The sequence below is a fragment of the Caretta caretta genome, chromosome 9, assembly GCF_965140235.1.
Source record: "Caretta caretta isolate rCarCar2 chromosome 9, rCarCar1.hap1, whole genome shotgun sequence".
Taxonomy (NCBI): domain Eukaryota; kingdom Metazoa; phylum Chordata; order Testudines; family Cheloniidae; genus Caretta; species Caretta caretta.
The window spans coordinates 25,852,356-25,871,511 of record NC_134214.1 but is presented as its reverse complement, the minus strand read 5'-3'; the positions used below and the strand labels follow the sequence as shown (position 1 = coordinate 25,871,511).

The window sequence follows — 19,156 nt, the reverse complement described above, 5'->3', positions numbered from 1 at the left end:
TGAGGTCCATCTTAAAGGTTACAAGCAAAACAGAAGCACCTGGGGTTAGCACAGAGGAATCCACAAGCCATAACAAAATAAAAGGGATAAATCTAATTGCGTCTTCCTAGACATTTCCTGATCTACTTACATGTCTGGGGTTTTAAATTAGTAGTTTCTAGGTATGATACTGATGATTTTTCATACCTGGTCCAAGCGTCTTACAGCATAGCTGTTGCCCTGTCCACCTCTCCCCGGGAGAACAACAACAGACAGACAAAAGGGGAGTCTTGTTTCAATTTTAAAAAGTTCTAGACCTTCCCTTGTTTCTTTTGGCCAGGTTCCCACTCGCTTCCTTTTACCTATGCATAGCAGTGAGACTTTTTAACCCTTTACAGGTAGAGCAATTAGAGAACAGCTATTAAGAGGAATTTTATAGCTACTGGCTGGTTGGGAGTCCATAAAAGGGAGTTACCCCCAACCCCCTTCATTTATCACAGCAGCTTTGTCAGTAACTACAGTACTGTAGTGTAGACACTTGCTACAGCGACAGATGGGGTTTTACCATCACTCTAGTAAATCCCTTCCCTCAAGAAGTGGTGGCTAGGTTGATGGAAGAATTCTTCTGTCAACCCTGCAGTATCTATACCAGGGCTTAGGTTGGTTTAACTGTGTCTCTGGTGTGAATTTTTCATGCCGGTGAGTGACGTAGCTTAGGTCAACCTAAGTTTTAGGCTTCAGTATCTCCTTTCTGGGTTTGACTTCAATGGTATGCTGAATGGTATAGAGCAGGTAGCGTGTGCTCTATTTGGAGCAGGGTGGGAACTCTACCAGGTCATTCAGCACATCAACCAGCAATTTAATTTAATTTTTTCTTTTTAGTTTTGTAGTTGACTTTTAAGTTGATGTGGAGTTTTCCGGTTATTGTTGCAGCTATGCTATTGCACGTCCATTACTACAAGGAGAAAAGATTCAGTACTCATAGAACCATAGATGTTGTGTTTCAAGTAGTTTCACTTCCTTTTCAGCCGTATTGTTGAAAAGTACCGTTGCAACCCTATTAGTAGTACTCTTTCTGTTTTAACTGTTTGTGAAAAATAACTTGACCAGCTTTGCTTCTGCTGGAGTCTGATGGGTTGCGCCACATTTCCTTTACATATATTGTGCAAAAAATACAGGGACAGTTGAGCCCACGGGATGAAGATCTCACATCAGTTAATCTTTTCCTCCCCTACAGAGTCCCCAAATTTCTCAGATTGTCCCTGTATTGCCCCTTGTTTGTTTATGTGGTTAAAAGTTCTGTGAAATGATCCCATATCGTGTCAGGTAAAGTTTGAAATGCTACAAGAGACAAACCATTATGAATTATGTTTAGTGAAATTGGTAATTTCTTCTCTTCCTTTGCAGGTTCTTTAAAGAACTTGAAGCAAGGCATCAGAACAATATCTTCATAGAGGATATTAGTGATATTGTTGAAAAGCATACTGCATCAACATTTGACCCATATGTGAAATACTGTACTAATGAAGTCTACCAACAGCGAACGCTCCAGAAACTATTGTAAGAAATTATGCTTAAAATGCATGTTTTAAAATCATCCCCTTAACAGCAGCAATCAGGATTTCTTAAAGCATAACATCTGGGCTCCAGTTCAGCAAATCACTTAAGCACATGCTTATTTTAAAGCACATGTTTAATTCCATTGATGTAATTGAGGGTGAAAATATACTTGGCTGTAGAGTCCAATCCTATTTGCAGTCATGTACTAAATTGTCTTCATTGACAAGCACAGTTTTACTAGTTTCTTCATAGCAATGCTTTTATACTTTTCCCTTTGTATCATATATTGCATTTTGTTGATTTTTGTGTGTATGCGTGCACTGATGTATCTAAATATCAGTTATATTTGTATAATATTTCTAAATATAACTGTCGAACACTAAAAGGATGAGATTCCCTCAGACTGCCCTTCCTCTGATTTAGTGACATCACTGCTATTTGAAAAGAGAAATTCACATTTCTAAATTAAAGCAATCTTTTAAAAACCTGTGGTTTCTTTTTTTTTCTTCAGAGCTACAAATCCAGCCTTCAAAGAAATGCTGTCACGGATTGAGTCCCATGAAGACTGCAGGAATTTACCTATGATCTCTTTCCTCATTCTTCCAATGCAGAGGGTTACACGCCTTCCGTTGCTGATGGATGTGAGAACAGAGATTTTTTTTTTTTTATCTGTATATTGTGTCCTTGGAAATTAAGCAACCTTTCTTTTTTTAGTTATTGGCCCATTCCCACCTTACTTTGTTTAGACTGGAGCCGTGGCTGTATAAACTGGTCTGTCAACAACAAAGAGAAAATTGTGAAGTGGGTAGTGGCATTTATTTGCACTTGCACTGACCAAGGAACTGTGTAGAAGATCAAGTCAAACAGTTGGGCACCAGTCTCTAATGAAACTGTATGTCGAAGTCAAAGTTAAGACACAACTACCATAGAAGTTGCATACATACAGAATTGGGCCTAGAACCTGGTCCTTCAGTTCAAAACATAGGCTTTCTGCATGCAGACTAAAGGACTCCTCCTTTAGGGCCAGACTGTGCACCCCACTTTTCTCACAGGAATAGTCCTTTTGGCACTGAAAATTAAGGGGGTCACAATCTGATCCGTAGCCAACAATTTTAGTAATTTCTCCTCTGCCCTCAATGCGGCGGGGAAGCCACTAGAGGGAAACCTCTTTTACATCCATAGCTAGTAACCAGCCTGTTATGGTGGGGTGTGTGGGGATCTCTCTCCCAACAGACAGCTGCAGTGATTGGGAGAGCCTACAGTGAGGGAGCTTGCTAGGAAGCAGAGGTGGAAATCTGATGGAAACATACATACTCATGAAGTCTGTGGCATTTTGGTTTGGATGCCAGGACTGAATGTGATCTGCACTGCTGCCAATTACATGGATTAAAATCCACACCTGAATTCTGGCTTTAGTAGGACCCAGATCAGGACTTGTACAGGTCAGTCTCCTCTGTAATCGTGAATACTGCTATAACTATGGGGATGTGTTCAATACTTCACAGTGGCTGATTAAATAATAGTCCTTTATATATATCTACAGTTGCTAGTTTAGACATCCTGGCCACATGGGCCCTACTCTACTGTTCAGTAAATCCCTGTGTTTGTTTAAAAAAAGAAAAAATCCAAACTATTTAAATTCAGGATACTTCTATTCTTCAGGTATGAAAGCATCTAACAAGCTGAACAGAATGGAAAATTACAAAACAGTTTTTTCTGGGAGATAATTTCTAAACTTTATGTTGAAATTTTTTCTTTTTATAGTGAGTTTTCATTGTTTCACTTAAATTGTAATATGAAAAGTATGATTTTCTTCTGACATTCAGACTGTAAAAACATAATTGCACCTGAAGAATGGTTTCACATTAAAGGTCTTACAATATTTGTGTAACTCTACCAAAAACATAATTTAGCCCCTTCATTGTTAGGAACATATTGATACATATTGATATTTATTTTGGCCGAACTTTATTTTCATGACCAACTGACGTGGTTAGCCAGCTTTCAGCAAAAGTTCCACAGTGCTTTGAACATTAGTGATTGGATTATGTTGAACCTTTATACAGTAGGAATAAAGGGTGCAAAGAGCTTCCCTCCCTCCCCACTTTCCATGGTCGTCTTAAGGGACAGAGACAATTGAAAGGGAGCACAGGCTCTGCTCTCTCCAGGGCCTTTAGGAGGACATGGTGCTCCAAGCAGGCAGGTCCGTGGCTTACCCCCTCCCTCAGCATTAGACCATAAATTGGTATCGGCATGCTGCACTTCCTGAAGAGCACATAAGTAGGTACACACCCCATGTGCACTGAGTTCTGGCTGGTAGGAAAATATGCTTCTATGTTGCCCCTCCATGTTTAATTTCATTAATTGTACTGTAATTCTGTATTCATCTGATTTTAGATTTAACAATATACAGATTTCAGTTTTGTGAATTGATTGACTTTTATTTCAGACCATCTGCCAGAAAACCCCTAAAGATTCACCAAAATATGAGATCTGCAAACAAGCCTTAAAAGAAGTGAGCAAGGTATGTTTTTAAAAAGCAAATCCTACACAGCCAACCTGCTTCTATTTAGACTCTCTTCCTCCTCAGTTGTGCAGTGTGCTTTGGCCAATTCAATATGCCAATCTGAGACATGCTCACTTTTGTTTTTCCAAATGGCTTTGGCCCCTTATTTTTATTATATATAGCACCACTTATTTGATGTATTATTTACCTCCTTCATTATTTTCTTGATCATGCATTTCATAATGAAATTGGACAACTTGGTTCTATTCTCCCGTCATTGTCCAAAAAAAGGAAAGTGGTACAACACCCAAAGCCTGGAAACTGCCATGGATTTTCCAGAGTTAGAAAACTGGAGCTCCTAACAACATTTAAGGATTTTTTTTTTTTTAATGAAATTAAACCATTTCAGTCAATAAGAGCTGTGTTGAAAATCTCTTTTCAGCTTGGAACAAGTATTGAGTACACGCAACAATAGAGGAGCAATCCATTAATACCCAAATCATAAATATTGCCCATAATTAATTCTGTAATAACCTCCAATGGGTTTCTTTTAAAGCTGATAATGAGGTTTTAGAATTTGGCATTGGTGACAACTTCCAACTTCACAATGAAAACTGTTGGCCTCAAAAGCTTTTTGAAATAAAGGGAGAGACAGTTTGAAATGGAAATCTAGAAACTAGCCTCTGAGATCTTAGAATTTGAGACCCTACAGTACACAAATGAATGTCATTAAATTTGATGGATTGGGCATACCCCTATTGGAAATAAGGTTCCCTACATGTTAGGGCTAGACACTGCCTTAGGCTCTGAGCATTCCTGGCTCATTTAAATTATTTATGCATGGAAATTGACAATTCTTCTCTTAAAGTGGAAGAGTAATGAAGGATGAAAATGTCAAATTGCTTTATTCAGGAACAGTCACTGACAGATCAGCTTCACATTTAAATGATTCTGTTTCTCAGAAAAAATTCTGAACTGCTGCAGTAACACAATACTGCGGCCAACACACTTGAATTTTATTGTGGGAACTTCTTGTAGTGTACAGAGTATTCAGACTGAATAGGAGAAGGGGGAGGAGAATTTGCCTGACTGATATTGTTCATACCTCTTTCTCCGGATGCTGCTTAACTATACCCAATAAGCATGACTTTTATCCCTGACTCATAAAAATCCTCCTGTAGAACAAATGTTTTACAATTTTTTTTTCTCAGGGAAGGATATCTAGAGCTTGGTGTATAAGGGCTTTGTCCCCATAGTCTTCAAATACTCAGCTGTTGCACTGAATTCATTGCCTAGTCGTGTGCAACAAAATAGTTTAATTTGTCTCCTATATAAAATCCACTAAAAATGTAACAGCCTAACTTGCTAACATGCTGCTTCCTATCTGCCCAACAACAATTATAGCAAAATAAAAAGTGAGCTTTTTTTCCTATTTGAAAAGCTGGAAGGCTCATTTGTCCTTTCTAGACTTTTGATGCTGCAAGTTAGCCTAGAGAATGCTATCCAGACAGACTCAATTGATTTGTGTTCCTACTTTCATCCTACTCTCCACCACTCAACACTGACAGGGATTAGCAGGAGTCATGGTGTTAGCATTCAGTACATTAGCTATCCTTTTCATTGAATTGCTGTGGTACTGGAAGGATCTGGGGAACTGAGTGAATCAATGGAGTATGCTGTTGCTCAGACATATCTCTCTCCCCTTCCAGGAATTGAGAAACAAGAAGGGGCCCATTGACTTTTGGGGAGCCCATGGAAGGGGTTAAGGAGTATATTTTATTTTTTCCATTTAACATATCTGGATGCCTGATCTTCCTCCCTTTTTTTTTGTGGGGTGGGTGGGGCTCTAGAGGAATATGACAAATTTTCAAATCACATTCTAAAGCATGAGTGAATAGTTTTGTAAAATACTACCTTCCTTAGCTTGCCAAAAGAGCATCATAACGTTTGCCTTGGTCCTTCAATAAACAATTTGCATGTCTGCAGTTATAAGGGCAGCATATAACATTGGGTCACAACTATACAACTCACTTAACTTGCCAGAGTTAGAGTTTATGTTCTCTCAGGGTGCCCATTACGTTTTTTGGACTGAAGATCTGCGATCCTTTTGAGTTAGATACTTTGTGCCACTTGTACTGCTCTGTGTGGAATAATCAATCCTCTTTGTGGTTTACTGTAAAAAAAAAAAATCAGTTTCTTTGATTTTCTTGCTTCTTCAGTGGTATGCATTTCCACAGAAAAGTTGCCATGTAAAGGAAAAACTAGTAATGCAATATCTAAATACATTAAAGTAGGAACACTTTTTTCCTTTTTCTTTCCAGTTGGTCCGTTTATGCAACGAAGGGGCTCGAAAAATGGAAAGGACAGAAATGATGTACACAATTAACAACCAGCTGGAATTTAGAATCAAGGTATGATATTTGCATTCATGAACTCATTTAGCATGTGCAGAACTTTTGCCTTTCCTTAAGTTTTAAGACTGACAGATTCACAGCCAGAGAAAATGAAGCAAATTAGCTGGGGACTGTAGAAGCCATGATGCTGAACTGACCTTTCAACAAAAGACTAAAAGTTTGTCTCCTGAGAGCAGCTGAGGCTGTGAATGCTCAAAGAGCAACAGATGCCATTGCTAACCATATCTCAGTTACGAACACCAAGCAGCTAGAGCTTTAAACAAAAAGTAATTACACAAGTTAACACTACTCACCTGAGTATGGTGACCAGATAGCAACCGTGAAGAAACAGGACAAAGGGTGGGGGTAATAGTGTACCCTTGTTACCAAGAAGGCCAGTGGCATTTTGGGATGTATACGTAGGGGCATTGCCAGCAGATCGAGGAACGTGATCGTTCCCCTCTATTTGACATTGGCGAGGCTTCATCTGGAGTACTGTGTCCAGTTTTGGGCCCCACACTACAAGAAGGATGTGGAAAAATTTGGAAAGAGGCCAGCGGAGGGCAACAAAAATGATTAGGGGTCTGGAACACATGACTTATGAGGAGAGGGTGAGGGAACTGGGATTGTTTAGTCTGCGGAGGAGAAGAATGAGGGGGGATTTGATAGCTGCTTTCAACTACCTGAAAGGGGGTTCCAAAGAGGATGGATCTAGACTGTTCTCAGTGGTAGCAGATGACACAGGACGAGGAGTAATGATCTCAAGTTGCAGTGGGGGAGATTTAGGTTGGATATTAGGAAAAACTTTTTCACTCGGAGGGTGGTGAAACACTGGAATGCATTACCTAGGGAGGTGGTGGAATCTCCTTACTTAGATATTTTTAAGGTCAGGCTTGACAAAGCCCTGGCTGGGATGATTTAGATGGGGTTGGTCCTGCTTTGAGCAGAGGGTTGGACTAGATGACCTCCTGAGATCCCTTCCAACCCTGATATTCTATGATTCTAATAGGTGCCTATATAAGAAAAAGTCCCAAAAAACGGGACATCTGGTCACCCTACACGAGTTACACATAAAAACCAAGAGTATTTGTGGCACCTTAGAGACTAACAAATTTATTTGAGCATAAGCTGTTCTTTTTGCGAATATAGACTTACGTGGCTGCTACTCTGAAACCTGACATAAAAACCAGGATATTCGGACAGAAGGCGTCTCACTGTCAGTGAAATCTTGCCCCCCTGTTGAAGTTAATGACAAAATTCCCATTGACTTCAGTGGAGCTAGGATTTCACCTTGTCTCTTTAACTCATGAAGTTCTGTAGAAGTGTTCAAACACAGATGAGATATAGAACTGTTCATTGGTCTTTTTCTCTCTGTCTCTTTCTTTCTTTCTCCCTACCTTTTCTGGGTTTGTCACCTCTTGGATATTTTCAATAAACTAAGAAGATACTATGAGAAGTGTAGTGCATTTTAAAAATACTGTAATAATTTAACTAAAACATATTTTAAAAGTGGTAAAGTATATATTGTTTAGCAGGAAAAAACAAGTATCAGACATTATTACATTCACAGCTGTTTTGCCTGTTGACATATTGTGTTAAACTCATTAAAATGATTAGAGTTCAGTACTTATTAAAAGGGCTGCATATGATAGTGATATTTTCCAAATCTTTTGAGTACAACCAAAGTTACAGATTGTGGTGTTTGTTTCCTTCATCAGTGGCCTATCGAACAAGAGTCAAATGTGATTTACAAAGTTTTTGGTGGCATTTTCAAAGTATCAACAATATAGAAAAAAAATCTTCTTTGTACCTCAAAAATGTTCATTTAAAACAACATTTTGTAAGTGGAATATCATACCCATGGGATGACATTATTTCTCAAGAATACTTCTTACTAATGCAGTGACAAAAGTACCATTTTGTGTATTGTTTTTTTTAAAAGTCTGTGTATTTTAAAGGATTTCTGTACCCCCATCTTGGCTAGGGAAAGTTCATGACTCTGGAGCAAGACTTTTCAAAGGGTCCACAGCATTTTTATTGACATATTTCCAATAAAAATAGAAAAATAGGGTGTAAATATTCACTTACAATAACAAAAACAATAAGAAATTCTTTGTAAGGTGATCATGAAGTTCACTAACGACCTTGGGATAATATTCTCAAGAGATTTGGGAGACCATCTTTTCAGATTTGTCATTCCAGAGCCTTCAAGTCTGAGTAGTTTCTAGGAGTTTATATAGCCAAAAGGCTCTCACAATGCCACTGTAAATGGCTTATATTCTTTATTTTCACCACAAAAGATGTCCATAATCTGTTGTTCTTGATTTAGGCAGAAGGATCAATCTCTTACAGTGTACCCTCTTCTAGAATGTATACTGCAACTTCCCCCTCTCATCAGTTTCATGGGAATAAAACAAGCAACTTTTATTCTTTAGCTTTTTTGCTAGAGTACCATTCTGTATATCTTAAACATGACTCCTTGGTGGTTTAAAATTTAGCTGTGGTTTGAGAGTTTGCCAGTCTGATTGTAAAAGGCTGATTTTTCTTGGCATAGTTTCAATACACTTTATTATGCTGAGCCTGTTTCTTGTATATAGGAAGAAGACATTCTGTGTTCAGCATTGCATATATTTGACAGTTAGAAAAAAATATTTTTAAAAGTCAAAGCAAGTGTTCTCTGGAATCTAACCTGTTAGGAAACCATATGCTGAATTTATTTGGCATAGAAAGCAATTTTGAGGTATGTTGAGTTAATAGCAAATAAAAGCTTAGTTAAGCCCTTTTTAGGTATAAAATAATTGAATATCTTGAGACTGTCTTTCTTAGAAATATACATAATTTAAACTATAAAATAATCTCTAGGCCCCCATATGACATTCTTAGAATTGCTACAATGTTTCATTCAATCTAACTTGGTTTGTGAAGCTTGAATAATCAAAGCCACTCCAAAAATGGTTTAGTTTCCTTTTTATGTACTTACTCAGCTGTTTGCCCATCCTGAAGATTTAATTTTTAGTTGAGATGAGAGGATATTTATTCAGTGTCTTCAGTTTGAGATTTCATGTACAGTACTGGGGAAGTGAGAGGCTTTTTTCCTGCAAACAGAAATAAGAATTTAATTATTTGGAGCAGCATGCATTTTGTGACTGCTACTGTCAAAGACCATTGTTGAAACTCAAGCGCTGTGTTTGCATGGTTATGAAAACATGATATTGGGATATTAATATAGTTGTATTTGTGTCAGTCCCAGGATATTAAAGAGAGAAAATGGGTTAGTTAATATATTTAATTGGATCAACTTCCAACAGAAATTGGAGTCTTGATCACTTGGTGGAGAAAGATGGGAAGCGGCATTTGTCTTAGCAATGTTAGGTTTCATTCACATGATTTCGTGATCCCTGAGTTTTGGATGAGTGGGTTGAGTTTCTTGTTCAAACTGAGCCAAAATTTCAAGTCAAATATTGCTATGAAACTTATTACTTTGATTTCATAATGATGAAACTCAATACCTCCTGCAGCACTGAGGAGTTTATGAGTTTCATATCCAAGTACTGAACTAATTAGACCAGCGGTTCTCAAACTAGGGGTCATGACCCCTCAGGGGGTTTTGAGGTTATTACATGGGGGTCGTGAGCTGTCAGCCTCCACCTCAAACCCCGCTTTGCCTCCAGCTTTTCTAATAGTGTTAAATATAAAAAAGTGTTTTTAATTTATAAGGGGGGGGGTCACACACAGAGACTTGCTGTCTGAAGGGGGTCACTAGTACAAAAGTTTGAGAACTGCTGAATTAGACCTTCCATGGGATGTAAGTTTGAACAAGGTGACAATGAGGTGACAGTGACAAGGTGAGATAGCTACTGATAAAGGGAATTATATGATATTCTTATAGGAAAAATTGAGAAATGTGGGTTGGTTAGAATTATTGTAAATTGGTTACAAATCTGGTTAGAAAACCAAACACAGTACCTAATTCTGTACTGTTGCATGGGTGTACATTGGAATAATCTCAATTTAAATAAAACCAGTTTGATTGCACACTCTAGTCCACTGAGAGCAATTGGGGTTTGGTTCATTATCTGCTTGGAGAGTAGCATCTATGTGGTGTCATATATAGATTAAAAGAGGGCATACCAATATTTAGTATATTTATGACTTGGAAAAAGTAGTAGAAAAGAGATTAAATTAATGGATAATAGAAAATTGTGGACATTTAAAAGGGAAGTCCTCATTGAACAAGAACTTGCAAGTTTTGTTAAGTGAAAAGCAGCTGGCGGGGGTGGAGAGAGAGATTCTGGCCCAGCATCTACTGTATTTTATATTGGCTTTTCTATGTTATATAGCATAGGCAGGAAGGGCACTTTGTGAACAATTTTATTATTTTACTGTCATTAAAAAGGCATATGCAGTAATGTATTTCATATGCAAGAAGAAAGTTGTTGCCTCTAAAACTATGGATGTATTTATTCTCACCCTTTAATTCTTGCACCAGTGAGATCACAGCTGAAATACTGTGTTCCCTTTTGGACATAATATTACAGTACAAATACAGACAAATTGGAGACAGTTCAGGAAAGGACAGCTAAAATACTTAAAAGCCAGAAAAATAAGACACATAAGGAATGATTACAAGGGCTGACAGCTGCATGGAGAAATATTTTATGAGCATGTAAAGGGGTGTTCTAGAGACGAAATAAAGCAGTTGTCTTCATTAGTCAAACATGACAAGACAAGTAATGGGTTTTAGCAGCAGCCAAGAAAGTTTAAATTCAGGTGCAGAGAAATTCCGTAGCTGAAAAATCAGTCACTGGTAGTGACAGAACAGTGAGATAACAGAGGGAGGGGCAGAATCAAAATTTCATAATGGACTATGGGAAATGGTTAGTGGTTTTAGGATTCTGCCACAATAATGGAGGATTAAAGACCTCTCAGATTTCCTTTCCTCCTGTACTGGTTCTGGTTCACGTGATCATCAAACACAAGGATATTAGTGAAAGAGTGTGTTCCCTCATGGTTAAAGTTTGATTGGCTTTCCATTATAAACTCAGTTTTGACACCCCTTCCACCCACCTCTAACTTTATCAGAATTTAACCAGTCTCCCAGGGTCTCTGGTCGACTACATGAGCACTCACCTCAGGATACTTTGCTGTGACTCACATGGGGCTTTAAAGTTGTGCAGGAGCAGACACATTCACCATGCTCAGGCACCTCTTGGCATCTAGGACTAGAGAAAGAGACACCATGAACGGGCAGGATTGATAAGCGCCACGGTCTGCCCTGACCCAGTGGGTTTCCCTGGTCCCAGCCCCAGCATCTCTCGCTAGGTCTTCTGCGATTATCTGTGTCTTATAAGGAGGGGCTGAGGCTGGCGCACTCAGTGATTTTTATAAGCTCTAGAAGACAATGGGAGTTTAGACATTTACTTCAATAGGGCCTGGCTTTCACACCAAGAATGCACTCAGAGTTTCTCTCTAGCAGAGTTTATAAACTCTGCAGCAGTGAATCTCTCCATATTCCCCTTGTCCCAGAAGGTGTGTCATATTCTCCTGGCTGGGTGTTGAATTGGTGGGGGCTGATTTCCTGCTGCAACCAATCTATAAGGATACATTATAGTCCTAGTTGGTTCATATAAGGGTCATTAAACTTTGTGTATATTTTTTGTTTTTACAAGCAGTTTACAAGCATACACACAAGTAACTAGAATTATAACAATTTTCATAACTATTCTTGGGGGAGAACCAAGAAAATTAATACTTTTAAGTTATGTACAGGAGAAATAGAAATATACATCAGACATTTTCATTATCATAAAAAGAAAATAAAATCCGAGCCAGAAACCTTTTTAACATAGATGTTTGGACTTAGCCCAAGTATTTCCATGTTAGTCTTTGAGATGATGATGTCCATACAGATCCCAGTGTAGGTGCACATGCGCCTCATGCAAGCAAGGTTGGAGTCTTTTGAACAGCTGTGTCTGTTGGGGCTATGCATGCATCCTGTGCCTTCTTGTGCTTTCTGGAAAACCTTTCACATGCTTGAAGAATATTTTCCCACTCAGCTGTCAGCCCTCTTAATCATTCCTGATGGGTCTAATAAACCTGATACCTGAAGTACTAGCAATGTCAGGCCCACCCAGGATCAGCCTTCCAACAAATGGGTACCCTGCACAGGCCCTGTGGCAAACACCTGCCATTATACCATCTGCTGCAGAAAGGGTGGGAAAATGGTATTAAGTCCCTAAAAAAACGTTTGAGTACTTGTACGCCCACCTCTTTGTCATCTCAGTAGTGCAGGAGAAATCTACATCCAGCAAAAGCATCCCAAAGGACAAGGACCCAACAAAGTTCAACCTGTTTGGGGAGAAATCCTACTGCTATACCTCCTTTCAGCTGCAGGTGTAAATTGTCAGACCCTTCTGGCCAAATAATAATTTCCTGAATTGGGATGAAGTAACGGCCTTTCTATCAAAGCTCCCACCTGAGAAGTATTCAAGGATTTCGTTGAAGAGGACCAGTAAGTGCCTAAAACGCCCTCTAAGCTGCAATGGATGTTTCAAACACTGACTAGATCCATCGCCACAGCAGTGACAATGCGATGGGATTCATGGTTTCAAGCATTGGCATTCCCAGAGAAGTGAAAGTCACAATAAACCACCTGCCCTTTGAAGAGATGGAGTTATTCAGTGAGCACACAAATAACACACTACATTCCTTAAAGGGCACAGAGACTTCCTGGCACTCCACAGGGATCTATACCTGTCATAAATACAAAGGGAAGGGTAACCACCTTTCTGTATACAGTGCTATAAAATCACTTCTGGCCAGAGGCAAAGTCCTTTTACCTGTAAAGGGTTAAGAAGCTCAGGTAACCTGGCTGGCACCTGACCCAAAATGACCAATGAGGGGACAAGATACTTTCAAATCTGGAGGGGGGAAAAGGCTTTTGTCTGTCTGTGTGATACCTTTGCCGGGAACAGATCAAGGATGCAAGCCCTCCAACTCCTGTAAAGTTAGTAAAAGTAAGCAAATGCGTAAGGTTTTCTTTGTTTTTGGCTTGTGAAATTCGCTGTGCTGGAGGAAATGTGTATTCCTGTTTTTGTGTCTTTTTTGTAACTTAAGGTTTTGCCTAGAGGGATTCTCTATGTTTTGAATCTGACGGTCTGTAAGATTATCTTCCATTCTGATCTTACAGCGTTGTTCTCATCTTTTTTTTGTTCTTCAAATAAAGTTCTGTTTTTTAAGAATCTGTCTGGGTTTTTTGGGTCTTAAAAATCCAACACTGGTTTGTGCTTATCTTGTTTGTTCTCCAGCCTCCCCAGCAAAGTGGGTGTAAGGGTTTGGGGGGATATTTTGGGGAAATAGGAACTCCAAGTGGTCCTTCCCCTGTTCTTTGTCTAAATCACTTGGTGGTGGCAGCATACTGTTCAAGGACAAGGTGAAATTTGTGCCTTGGGAAAGTTTTTAACCTAAGCAGGTAAAAATAAGCTTAGGGGGTCTTTCATGCAGGTCCCCACATCTGTACCCTAGAGTACAGATGTGGGGACCTGCATCTGTACCCTGACAATACCCCACATCTGTACCCTGACAATACCCCAGCCCCTTATTTCAAACCACATAGTTACCAGACCCCGATGAGACAGAGGAAGCCACTATGCTGTGCCAAACAGCCTGATTAGCCTCCCAAGGAGAAGCCCAGATGAAGCCGGAAACACCATCTTCCTCCTTCTCCTCAGTGATGTACCTTGCTCCTGTGGCTTGTTAGCAAATTTAATAAGGCTTTTAGGAACAACAACAGAGCCAATTAAGAGCATGCAACCTTCTGAATCCGCTTTTCCCCATTTCACAAGGCATGGTCTGCCATAAAGTTGGACAGATTGGTGCTAGAGAGCCTTATCCGATTTCACTCTGTAGCTCCTACCATCCCCTCTTCCCCCACCCTCTTCAGGAATCCTTCTCACAAGAGCCTGTTACAAACAGAAGTGGCTTCATTGCTTCATCTAAGAGCCAGCAAAAGTCCCAGCAGAATTTGGGAGGAAGAGGCTTCTTTCTACTCATGGCATTTCCTTGTCCCAAAAAGAAAGGGGATCTTCGTCCTATATTAGACCCGCAAATACTCAGCAAATACATGCACAGCCTCAGGTTCAGGATGGTAACACTTTCTTCCATCTTCCCATCTCTTCAGGCTCAAGAATGGTTTTATGCTGCTTGACTTGCAGGTTGTGTACTTCCATATGCTATCCAGGCAGCCCACAGGACATACCTAAGATTCATAATAGGGCCCACCCATTACCAGTACTTTCCATGCCATCAGGAGTATTCACAAAATGCCTGGCAGTGGTAAGCAGCATGTTTAAGAAGACAGGGCATTCACATCTATCCTTACCTAGAAGGCTGGCTGATCAGAGGCAGGTCTCAACAGGAGACTGCAACAGCCCTGGAGTATGTCCTCTTCGTGTTTCCTCAGCTAGGCCTCCTAGTGAACTTTGAGAAATTGTCTCTCAACTCATCACAGATAATAGCCCATAGGGATTCTGTCATAGACTTTCAGTTGGCAAGAGCCTACCACCCAGAGGACAGGTTCTAGTCTCTTCAATCCGTGACAAATTGCCTAAAATCTGATCTGATGACAATGGTACATGCTTGCTTAGGACTAGTAGGCTACTTGTCAGCATGTGCATATGTGATTCCAATTGCCAGGCTTCATGTGCGGTCCCTAATTCTATGGCAGATCACTCACTATCTAGGCACTACTTGAACAAGAGCCACAGGTCCACCTCAGGTCCTGTGGTAGCTGATTTCATGGCTGCAGCTGAAGAATGCTGTGACCCTGCCTTGGCAACAACACTCCTCACAGACACCTCAGGGACAGGTTGAACCATCTGCAGATGCAGGGAACCTGGTCCCAGGATGACTTGAAACTGTGTAAATGTCCTGGAGCTCAGGGCCATGAGCTTGGCCTGTGTAGGATTTCTGTCTGTTCCGCAGAATTCCTCAGCGGAGACCTTCACAAACAACCCCTCCTCAGTGCACTGTTATAAACAAACAAGAAGGCATTCATTTATCCCCTTTCTGCCAAGAAGCCATCAGGCTGTGGACATGGTGTCATCGGGATAATCCTGTTGTTTTGGCATGTTCCAGGAACCAGCAACAACCTGGGGTGACGCTGTCCTCAGGGCACCCAGAACCGTAAGCTACTGTGTTGTACCTCCTTGCCTCACAAGAGAGAGCTTTGCTGCAGCTTTAATCTGTCAGCTCCCTGCCTCATCAGCTAACTTCTTGAGACGCTGCCAGTCTTAACGTTGCCTTGCACATAGCGGTCAGTGGACCCCAGTTCCAGAGTTCTCCAGTGATGTGTCTCTGCAGTGTCCAGTCCCTCTCACTGGACACTCCCAGAAATTTTTAAGTTCGCTGCTTCCAAAGAGACAGTGCACACACCAGCCTGTTAGTTTAGCTGAGGACTGACACTTTACTTCAGTATAACAGCACTGAGATGGTTTATAGTAAAGAAAAGAGATGTAAGTGATACTAAGTAAGAGGGAAAAAAAAACAGGTATGGTAACAAACAAAATAATAAAACATGCTTTCCAGTGTCCAAGGCTGAATTTTATCAAACTAGCATGTTTGTCTAGACAGCTTTCTCCCTGGCCAAGGCAGTTCTATCTGTCAGACCCGTTGCAAATATCCAGCTGGCCTCCAGTATATCTCCCAGCCTGTCCAGTCATAATCTCAGAATCATGGTTAGTTTATTGCATCACGACCCACAATCATTGCACTTAATGGCTTGGATGTTGGCGACAGACAGACACTGCTCTATACAGATTCAAGAAATTCTCATCCAGAGCAGGAAGTCATTACTAGGAAATCCTACTCCTCTAAATGGAAAAGATTTTCCATATGGACAACTTGACAATCTAGACTGAGTATAGACCCTGAGATTGAGAGTCCTCGACTACGTGCTGAGCTTCAGACTGGCCTAGCGTTTAATTCTCAAGGTCCACCTTGTTGTAACGTTGGCATGTCACATTCTGGTGCAGTTTTGCTCAGTCTTCTCATATCAAACAGTATCCATTTTCCTCAAAGCCCTTCTGCATACTACTCTCCTGTTAGAGACCCAACCCCAGGTGGGACCTCAGTGTCATTCTCCCAAAACATATGGAGCCTCCTTTTGAGCCACTGTCAAATTGCTTGGTACGCCCCTTTACCCTCAAGATGTGTCTTTATAGTTGCTCTGCAAGGAGAGGGTCAGCAAGTTCCAAGCCCTTCTAACCAGATTTCCTTTTACAACCTTTTAGAAAGATAAAGCTGTGTCGAGACTGCACCTTAAATTCATCCCTAAGGTGGTCTCCAAATTCAACGTCAATCAGTCAGTAAACCTGCCAGTGTTCTTCCTAAAACTTCACTTGATGCTGGGAGAAAAGAAGCTGTGGGCTCTGGATGTCTCGAGCTCTATTATAGCAGTAGTCAATAGTCAGACAGCGGGGCAAATCCAGACCACCAGACACTTTTGAATGGACCCTGAAATCTTTTTATTTACTTATGATCATTATTGTTTGTTTTTTTTATTTGCTCTGGAGTCTGGACCTTGACTATACCTTGAGCAAGAAATTTGGACATTGATAAAAAAATAATTGACTACCCCTGCTCTATTACCTTAATAGGATCAAGGTTATGTCCCCACCTCTTTGTGGCTATATTCAGCCCATCAAAAGCCCAACGTGTCTCATCGTAGAGACTTTGAGTAGATCGTGCAGTGTTTTTCTGCCTGCTTTCAGATAGCCGATGGTCCTGTGCCTCCAAATATCAGGGGACTCCACTGGGGCACAGGCAGTGTCTTGATCCTTGAGCTTCAGAAATATGCTGCTATTTGAGATCTGCAAAGCAGCAACATGGATCAACTCACTTACCTTCATTAAAGATTACACTCTTGAAATGGCAGCCAGGTCAGATGCCAAGTTGATGGGAGCGGTGCTGCAATCATTATTTCACTAATAATTTCTACTCTTTAGAGGATGCTGCTTGCCTGTCAACTACAAAGGGATCCATACTGACACACATTTGAGAAGAAAGAAGGGTTACTTACCCAACAGTAGCTATAAGATGCAGTCAGTTTGGGTCCCACTGCCCACTCTCCATCCCTGCTTTTCAGAGTCCTCTGCAACCATGGGCTTTGAACTGTGAGGGAACGAAGGGAAAGTCACAGCTGCTCCACCCTTTTTGCTCTCATAGAGGAGCATGAGGAGGCACAGGATGCATGTGCGGCTCCAGTAGACTGCTATGCAAAAGGACACATGCACATGGGGCACATGTGCGCTACTGTAAGATCTATACCTGACAACATTCTCTCCAAGAGCCACCGTTACTGTAGTAGGGCAAGTAACTGTTCTTTTTCTGATGTTTAGGAGTTGATAGCTATGGGTTTTGCTGTTTCCTGACTTTCAGATACATTTGCTTTTGTTTTTAACCTTTGCTGTGACTTTACTGACTTTCAGACCTCTTCTATTTTAGTAACTGCAGTATTCTAATCTGGTAAATTTTTCTGTTTGTAACTTGAATTCTGCTTTATGAGAGACGGTGGTCTGGGAATATTTAAACGCCATTTTATTTCTGCCCTTTTGAAGAGATTTACTTAGTTCTGCATTAGGTGGAAACATGCTGGTAGGTCCATTTCACAGCATGCTCAATTCCAGATTCTGTTTGTTCTTAATTGATTTGAGCAGATGTAGTGTGAAGGTAGCCAGTACTTCTAAAGCATCCACTGTTGGCAGGTGTCTCCTGCATTGTACATTACTTTGAATCTTGAAGTCTCTATTTGACACCTATACTCCTATCTTTGTTTTGAGTTTATTCATGCATTTTTCCAAGTGATCCTGATACTCCTTTGTCTCACAGAAGGCTTGTGACTTACGATGAAAACGTTTTTTTTCTTATTTTGTAGCCATTTCCACTGGTCTCCTCTTCCCGGTGGTTAGTGAAAAGGGGTGAATTAACAGCATATGTGGAAGACACTGGACTCTTCTCTAAAAGGACCTGTAAGCAGCAAGTGTACTTCTTCCTCTTCAATGATGTTCTTATTATCACAAAGAAGAAGAGGTAAGGGATTCGACACTCTAAAACTGCATGTGTGTCTAATTCCTTGAGTCACACGCAAGCCACAATTGTCTTGAATGTTGCATGAGTCACCCTGGGGAAATGAGAACGTAAACTTCCTGGCTTCACAACGGCTAAGTTTATTCAATATTTACCTCAAGTATAATTTATTGTTCCCAAAGCCTTTTTAGATTATTCCTTTAGCAACTGTTTGCATGTTTGAGTGAATGAGGAAGATATGAGAAGAAGCGGTTATGCATAATATGCTTGCAGCACAAAAACAAAACCTCATGTGAGTGGAAATGTTGACTAAAAATGCATTAAGTGCTGCCAAAACATCTACAGTTTTGTAGTCATACATTTTGGTATGCTGTGCCTGTACAAAGAATGAATGAATTAAGGAGGCATTTTTGAGTCTCTCCTATTTCTCCATCAGACCATACTCAGAATTGCATTGGTTGGAGATCAAACAGAAATGAAAATTCAATCCAGTCATAGTGACTCAGCAAAGGTATACATTTTAGCAAGATAAATAAATATGTAGAACAGGAATGTCTCTCCATACTATTCTTTCCTGGAGAATCGGTATCAGTGATGTGATAGAGGAGGCTGCTGGGAGCACCCTGTTAAAATT

At 40.3% G+C, this 19,156-nt stretch overlaps 1 protein-coding gene across 4 annotated transcripts in view; it reads left to right on the top strand.

Annotated features, from left to right (window-relative positions):
* ARHGEF26 (Rho guanine nucleotide exchange factor 26) overlaps nucleotides 1–19,156 on the top strand; it is a 118,567-nt gene that overhangs the window by 52,011 nt on the left and 47,400 nt on the right. For all 4 annotated transcript variants that reach the window (XM_048864738.2, XM_048864739.2, XM_048864740.2 and 1 more), the window contains exons 7-11: nucleotides 1,387–1,539; nucleotides 2,051–2,180; nucleotides 3,989–4,063; nucleotides 6,367–6,456; nucleotides 18,371–18,525. In XM_048864738.2, the coding sequence (XP_048720695.1) occupies nucleotides 1,387–1,539; nucleotides 2,051–2,180; nucleotides 3,989–4,063; nucleotides 6,367–6,456; nucleotides 18,371–18,525 (603 nt within the window). The remainder of the gene's footprint in view (nucleotides 1–1,386; nucleotides 1,540–2,050; nucleotides 2,181–3,988; nucleotides 4,064–6,366; nucleotides 6,457–18,370; nucleotides 18,526–19,156) is intronic.